This window comes from Eriocheir sinensis, chromosome 3, assembly GCF_024679095.1.
Source record: "Eriocheir sinensis breed Jianghai 21 chromosome 3, ASM2467909v1, whole genome shotgun sequence".
In the NCBI taxonomy this organism is placed as follows: domain Eukaryota; kingdom Metazoa; phylum Arthropoda; class Malacostraca; order Decapoda; family Varunidae; genus Eriocheir; species Eriocheir sinensis.
The window spans coordinates 11,047,196-11,054,871 of record NC_066511.1 but is presented as its reverse complement, the minus strand read 5'-3'; the positions used below and the strand labels follow the sequence as shown (position 1 = coordinate 11,054,871).

Below are 7,676 nucleotides of genomic sequence, written 5' to 3'. Positions count from 1 at the left end.
GTCCATAAATGTTTACTTCAAAATCTTCAGTGTCCTTACCTCAGCTGCATATCCACTCAATTTCATCCACCACCCTATTCCAGAACCAGTTTTTGCCTGTCTTCTTCCTGAATCTACATATATCTGCTGTACTCATCGCTGCAAGTTTTTACATGTATTTAAAATTATTACTTCATTTAAATTGCTCTTATTAATTTCCTTAACCCATTTTAAAACTTTAATTATATCACTTCGCAGTCTCTGTCTCTTCAAAGAATGCGAGTATAGTTTTTTTAGTCTTTTTTTTTCTGTATGACAAGTTCCTAAGTCCTTTGGTCATTTAGTAAGTCATTTTTTGTATTGCCTCAAGGGAATCTATATCCTTTCTGTGGTAGGGGTGCCAAAACTGAACAGCATAATCTAAATGAGCCCTAACTAGTTCCAGATACAATTTAAGAATTATTTCTGCACTCTGGTCTGTAACACTTCTAGAAATAAAACCCAAGACTTATATGTGAATGGTTTCAGGCAGTAATAGGCATAGGCTACCTGGGTTAAAGATTAAGGCTCACGCAAATCCCTTCACAGCTGGAGTGGACAAAGATTGTGTTATTTAATGTGTGGATCATCCATTTATTGGACCACTCGTACAGGACGTTTAGTTCCTCCTGTAGTATCAGTGTTGTTGATCAAGTTAATCTTTTTATTTTTGTGTCATCAGCAAACTTACTGATATCACTTTTTTATACAGGAAACAAGATTTTTTATGTAGATAACAAGTAGTAATGAAACTAAAACTGATCCTTGTGGGATGCCAGAAATAATGAAAGCCCAATCTGATTCAGCCCTGTTTACCTGAACCCTGCATCTTCTGAGTACCTGTATCTCATCCCCCTTGTCCCATGAAGGATATATTATTAATATAATAATGATAATTATTATTATTATTATTACTACATATTATTATTTTTTTTATTACTATTATTACTTGTATCATTCATAGTATTATTAATTAATCATAGTAATACTTATAAAATTATTTTCATTCAACAAATCTTTCGGAGCTGATGAAATACTGAAGCTGTTCAAAGGGTTTGGGAACCCATGTTGTAGAGTAAAAACAGGATGGAGAAAACATATTTCTGTAGAAAGAAAAAAGTAAATTTGAATATTGGGCTATGGTAGAAAAAAAAAGGGGGGGGGGGGAGTTAGTTGGGATTATGAGGAATTCTGAGAGGCAGGAGTAATTGTGTGGAGGCAGAAAATAAGGTGAGGAATAGTGTAGCTGCTGAGGGCCCAAGTTGTACCCCAGGCATAGTCAAGGAGTTAGGCTTAAGAGACAGTGTTACATGCAGTGAAAACTGGAGATGAATTACCTGAGAGGAGGATGAGTGAAATCATATGAAACAGTACATGAGAGTAATGGATTTTTGTTACTTTGGCAGGTGTCTTATAGTTACCATACATAAGTGATGATTTTTATTCACAAATAGGTGAAAATGTTGCATTGTAAGCATGCTCAATATTACAGTAGTACATTTGCCTCTGTGGTGAAGTGGTTAGTATGGCTAGCTACAAATTCATGGGCCTGGGTTTGAATCCCGGCCTGGGCAGTCAGCACACAGCCCACCCAGCTGTTCATCCTCCCTTTTGGACTGGTCAATAAATGGGTACCTGGGGAAACCTGGGAAAGGTAAACTGTGGTAACCCAGGTGTCACACTGGCCGTGTCCTGAGGTAATGTTTTTTCCTGCTACTAGGTCAAGGGCCAATGTGATAATGCTGAGCACCGAGGCCATGCACATTTTTGGTGTACTTTATGCCTCCAACCTTACCTTTATCTTTTTATAATTACATGAATGTGAGCACATCTGTTTTGTCTAGTTAAGAACTTTTTTATCCGTTGAAATCTTGAAGTTCTTTAATAAGAGTTATTCTTGAATCATAATGTGTCTAATATATTACTCATTATGCATGTAGCATATCCTAAGAGATCTCAAAGTGCTTTATCAAGATATTAAGCTGGTATGCAGTAATCAAGAGGTTTTCTTGGATCATAGTGTGTAGCATATTTTTTATTATGCACTTAGCATATCTTAAACAGAATTCCTATCCATTACTATCATCAAGAAATGTACTGCTCCCACAGCTTACTGATGTGTGAAAACACACACACACACACACACACACACACACACACACACACACACACATCGATCCAATAGCTCAATCGGTTAAAGCTCTTCCCTCCCATGCTTTGCAGCCTGACAGGAGGAGGTTTGAGCCCCGCTCAGGCTTAGATTTTTCCGCTGAAAAAGGAGCATTTATTTCCCCCTTGAGCAAGGGGGATGGGGTGTGTGGTGTGGGAGGTCCCATCATTTCCCAGAGATCGACTATAATGAGCCTGGCTCTTGACAGGAGGGTACTTGCTTGTGATGACGAGTACAACTCGTGATCATGCTATGGTGAATAACACGCACACACACATACACACACGACACACTGGATAAAGGATATGTGAGGATGATAGAGGATACAGTGCTTGTGTTGGATAAAGAAATATGATACCAGAAGTGTTATGCTTATTGGAGAGTTTAATTGCAAGGGAGTGAACTGGGAGTTGTTTGAAGCAGGAGATGAAAATACATGGGGAGAAAAGTTACTGGAAATGATAGAGAGTAACCTTGACACAATGGGTAGAGGAGGAAACTAGACATAGAGGTAGAGATGAACCAGCAAGACTGGATTTAATATTTACAAAGAGGACTCAGATATCAGAAGTGAAACATGAATGCCCATTTAGAAAAGTGACCAGGAAATCCTGGAAATCGAACTGGATGAAGAATATCAAGATTACTTTAACCCCTTGACTGCAGATTTCCTACCAGAAGACATTACCAAGCTTCAGGAATGGAACAAAAAGTGGCTGTTACAATTCAATGAAAAAAAATGTAAATTCCTGCACCTTGGGAGGGGATATCCAGCATACCAATACCACATGGGAAACACTCCACTATCCACCACAGAGCCAGAGAAAGACATGGGAGTATGTGTTACCAGGCTACCAGTGAAGGCCAAATCCCAGACATTTGCAGGGGATGGGTTAAAGAACATAAAAATAAGAGGAGAAATTATAACACGGCAAAGTAGAAGGAAATAACAGATTTTTTTAATAGCAGAAACTGGATGGCGATGAAGCAATTTATAAGTGTGTGTAAGAGAAGTACGACTATTTCATAAAGGTGTATAATGAAGTAGTAAATGAATGTGTGCCATTCTATGTAGTAAAGAAGAATGGAAAAACATTAATGGTTTAATGCAAGATGTTTTGAGGTAACACAAAATAGAGATAGACCTTGGAGAATTTGGAAAAGAAGAAAGAATGAAACCAACAAAGAAAGATATAAACATCTTAGAAATGAATATAAAAGAGTGAGAAGAGAAGAAGAATTTTTTTTGAAAGAACATAGTGGAAAACTGTAAGGGTGAACCAAAATTGTCCTATCAATACCTTAAGACTAAACTAAAAAGAGTGAGAGTGTAATTAGGATAAGGGATACTGAGCAGGTGTATGATGAGAAAAAGATCAGAAAAGTGTCAGACAAAAGCTTTCAAAAGGAATTCAATAATGAGTCTGAATTTGAACCCATGACGATAGGTGGAAGAACAGTTAAAAAATTGGAAAACATAGATGTGGACAGATATGATTAATTAAACCTTATGAAGTCACTGGATGGCAAAAAGGCAATGGGACCAGATGATAATTATATTAGGCCAAGTATTAAAGGAATGTTGTGAAGAACTGATAGAGCCAATTTATGACATTATAAATTGCTCAATTAGGACTGCTGCAGTACCAAGATAATGGAAGAGGGCCAATGTAATTCCCATGTATAAAAATGGAATAAGAGAAAAAACACTACATAAGAGACTTGTCTCACTCACAAGTGTTTGTAAATTATGTGAAAGAGTAATCAAAAGGAAATGGGTTGACCACTTGGAAAATGAAGAGATTTATAATAAGTAACAGCCAGTTTGGTTTTCAACAAGGAAGGTCATGTGTTACAAACTTGTCTGATTCTTCTCGAGAGTAATTGACATAGTGCAGGAGAGAGATGGATGGGTGGATTGCATTATCTGGATTTTAAATAAGCATTTGACAAAGTACTCCATAATAGATTACTATGGAAACTGGAACACAGAAGAGGAGGGAGGATGTATAAGGAACTGGATGAGGGATTGATTGATGATAAACAGAGAAATAAGAAAGGTGGTGAGGGACGAAAACTCAGAGTGGAGAACAGTGACGAGTGGAGCGCCACAGGGGTCAGTGCTGGCACCAATAATGTTTTTAATATACATGAATGATTTGCTGGAAAAAGTGACAAGTTATATGAGTTTGTTTGCAGATGATGTCAAGCTCCTAAGGATAAAGGAAAAAGAAGATTGTGAGAGGGTTCAAAATGACTTGAATGAGATACATGAATGGAGCAAGCAGTGGGAAATGGAACTCAACACAAAGAAATGCCATATAATGAGAATGGGAAAGAGTAAGAACAAACACATAGCAACATATAAGATGAGTGAGATAATATAGATGCAGTAAACAATGAAAAGGGCCTTGGAGTGATTGTTTAATACACTGACCCCTGATAAGCTCATAAATAAAATATTTGGAGACACATATAGTCTGTTGTAAAACATTAGAATGGCATTTCATTATATGGGTAAGGATATGATGAAAAAATTATAATGGCAATGATAAGACCAAGACAGGAATATGCAGCGTTGGTTTGGTCCCCCCACAGGAAAAAGATATAAGGAAGCTGGAAAGGATACAGAGGATAGCGACCAAAATGGTACCGGAGTTGTTGAGTCTGCCATATGAGAACAAATTGGAAGAAATGGAACTGATGACACTGAGGAGAGGAGTTCTAATAGCTTTTTATAAATTTACTAGTGGACTGGACGAATTGGATACAAGTGACCTGGTTGTGACAGAGGGGAAGAGGGGGCTGAGAGGACACAGTAAGAAGCTGAAAAAGGGGAACATAAACAAAATAAAAAGTACAGTTTCCCATGCAGAAGTGTAGATGAGTAGAATGGTCTAAAGGTACAGATTGTGGAGGCGAGGAGTGTCCATCAAATGAAGGAGAGGTTGGACAAATATTGACAAGGAGACAGGACTATCCAAGCTTAGCTCGTGCCTTGTAAGCCACAAATAGGTAAATACACACACACACACACACACACACATACACACACAGACAGACATTACAGAAAAACAGTATGGCTTTAGACAGGGGCATTCATGTGTAACAAACTTATTGAGCTTTTACTCGAGAGTGACGGATATAACACAGGAGAGGGATGGATGGGTGGACTGCGTGTACTTAGACTTGAAAAAGGCTTTCGACAGAGTTCCACATACAAGATTATTATGGAAGCTGGAAAACAGAGGAGGACTCAAAGGGAAAATGAAAAATTGGATGGAAAGTTACTTAAAGGGAAGATAAATGAGAACAGTGGTAAAGGACATGAAGTCGGAATGGAAAAATGTAAACAGTGGGGTGCCTCAAGGATCGGATATTGGCACCAATATTTTTCCTAGTATAAATGATATGCTGGAGAAAGTAAATAGATATATGAGTTTGTTTGCGGATGATGCGAAATTGCTGAGACACATAAGAAATAATAAAGATCGAAATTCTGCAAGAAGACCTAAATAAGATTTGGGATTGGAGTAAGAAATGGGAGATGGAATTTAATGTGAAGAAGTGTCATATAATGGAAATGGGAAAGAGTGAAGGGAGACCAAAATGGACATATAGAATGGAGATGGAGAAATATTACAAGCTCAAGAAGAGAGAGATCTGGGAGTGATAATACAAGATGATCAACAGTCAGTGAGTCATGTAAATAGTATATTCGGGGATACATATAGAATGCTAAGGAATATAGGAATAGCATTCCACTACATGGATAAAGATATGATGAAAAAGGTGATTACCACTGTGATGAGACCAAAGTTGGAATATGCAGAAACTGTGTTGTCTCCCCATAAGAAACACGTGAAAAAACTACAAAGAATACAAAGGATGGCACCAAAGATGGTTCCAGAACTGGAGGGACTGTCATATGAACACACACACACACACACACACACTTAGATTATTTTTCAATCATTAAAACAAATCCACATTTTCAAAGTCGCAAATCAATTTCTGTAGACATTCATAGGGTTGATTCTCCAGACTCAGTGGCCTTTATGGTTCATAGAATTATTTTATTACAGTTTTGTTTATTTACATGAAGAGAAACTGAAGAAACTAACTTCATCAAGGCTAGACTCTCCACTTGGCATAACTCAAAAGACTCCATCGTCACCAACCCGACCTCTTCTTCTGTCCCTTGCACAGTCTTCTGCTTGCCTCTGCCCCTCACTCCTCACTCAGCCTCCTTCTCTGCTGTGAGGGGCAGCCTGCCTTTGTGTTTTTGGTTAGAGCTTCACCAAGAGCTGCACTAGATCACTAGTACCTATGCTGAGTATAAAACATCCCCTTCCTAAAATCACAGAGAAATGCATTACTGACTATCACTTGAGTCTTCACTCTCTTCACTGCCTGAGTAGTCTGTTTCTAAAGAGTATTCTTCACTATTACTACGAACTGTTTTAGTTTTCATTTTATGAGATGGACTTCCCACTGGCCCCCCAGTGTTTTCACCTCCGGTGTCAGTGTAGTCATAATAATCATAATACAAATAGTCGTAGTCTTCACTTGGGCGTGATTGTTTGAAGGGTGGGGATGTTCTCCGTGCCTCACGTGCTGGACTCCAGAAGGTGTCCAAGTTGGGCTCTCCAACTACCCGTGCTGGCCGAGGCACTGGTCTGTTTGCAGTCACAGTTTTCTGTGGGGTTGGCACCAAGTTCAACAGGTGGATCCCTAAAGGTTCAAGGTCACTGGCAGCATGTGTCTGTGGTGTCACAGTGGAAGGCTTGCCAGAACTGTGGAGACCCATCACGACGGGGGCTGTTCGGCCTACCACACTCACAGGTTTGGGCACTAGTCTTTGTGTGCCCACCCGGGGCTTTGGAATAGTTGGTGCCCGTAAGCGGTTGATTAATACAAAGTCCGAAGGAGGGCTTAAGGCAATCTCAGGGGTACTGCTGACACTAACCACTTCATTCTCTTGTTGACTGTGAAGGAGAGGCTTTTGCATGTTGTCAGCAGGGGCCCCAAGTACTGTGCTGAGCTTATCAAACACTGATGCTACAAAGTTGTTGTCTGAGGGAGTGATGGGGCTTTGTTTAGCAGTGAGAAAGCTGGCAATGGGAAGGTGATCTGTTGATTTATCCTTCTGGAAATTTGATTCAGCAGGTGACAAACTCTTCGGCAACCCATGTTTTGTATCATCCGTTGGAGTCAGAGGCTCTCCATTTGGGCTTGTTCTGGGAGGGTGAGTTGCACAAGGGATAGGTGTCTCTGTGATCGAGTCTTGTGTTTTGGTAGAAGCAGTCTTGGCAGGGCTTGTGGTGGTGGTGGTAGCAGTGGTGGCAGTAATGGTCTCTTTTTCCTGACCAACACTTGTTGTAGCATTTGGATTCTCTATTATCCCATCTTGTAAAGAGGCTTCAAAATTTTTTTGAAGGTTTGTATCAGTCACTGGAGTTATCTTTTCATGTTCTGCTTGAATGGT

General features: G+C 39.4%; 1 protein-coding gene across 2 annotated transcripts in view; it reads right to left on the bottom strand.

The window, feature by feature from the left end:
* Positions 1–1,443: 1,443 nt before the first annotated feature.
* Positions 1,444–7,676, bottom strand: part of LOC127004973 (mucin-2-like) — a 39,262-nt gene continuing 33,029 nt past the window's right edge. For both annotated transcript variants that reach the window (XM_050873300.1, XM_050873311.1), the window contains exon 3: positions 1,444–7,676. This exon is cut by the window's right edge and continues 265 nt beyond it. In XM_050873300.1, the coding sequence (XP_050729257.1) occupies positions 6,564–7,676 (1,113 nt within the window). In that variant the 3' untranslated portion in view covers positions 1,444–6,563.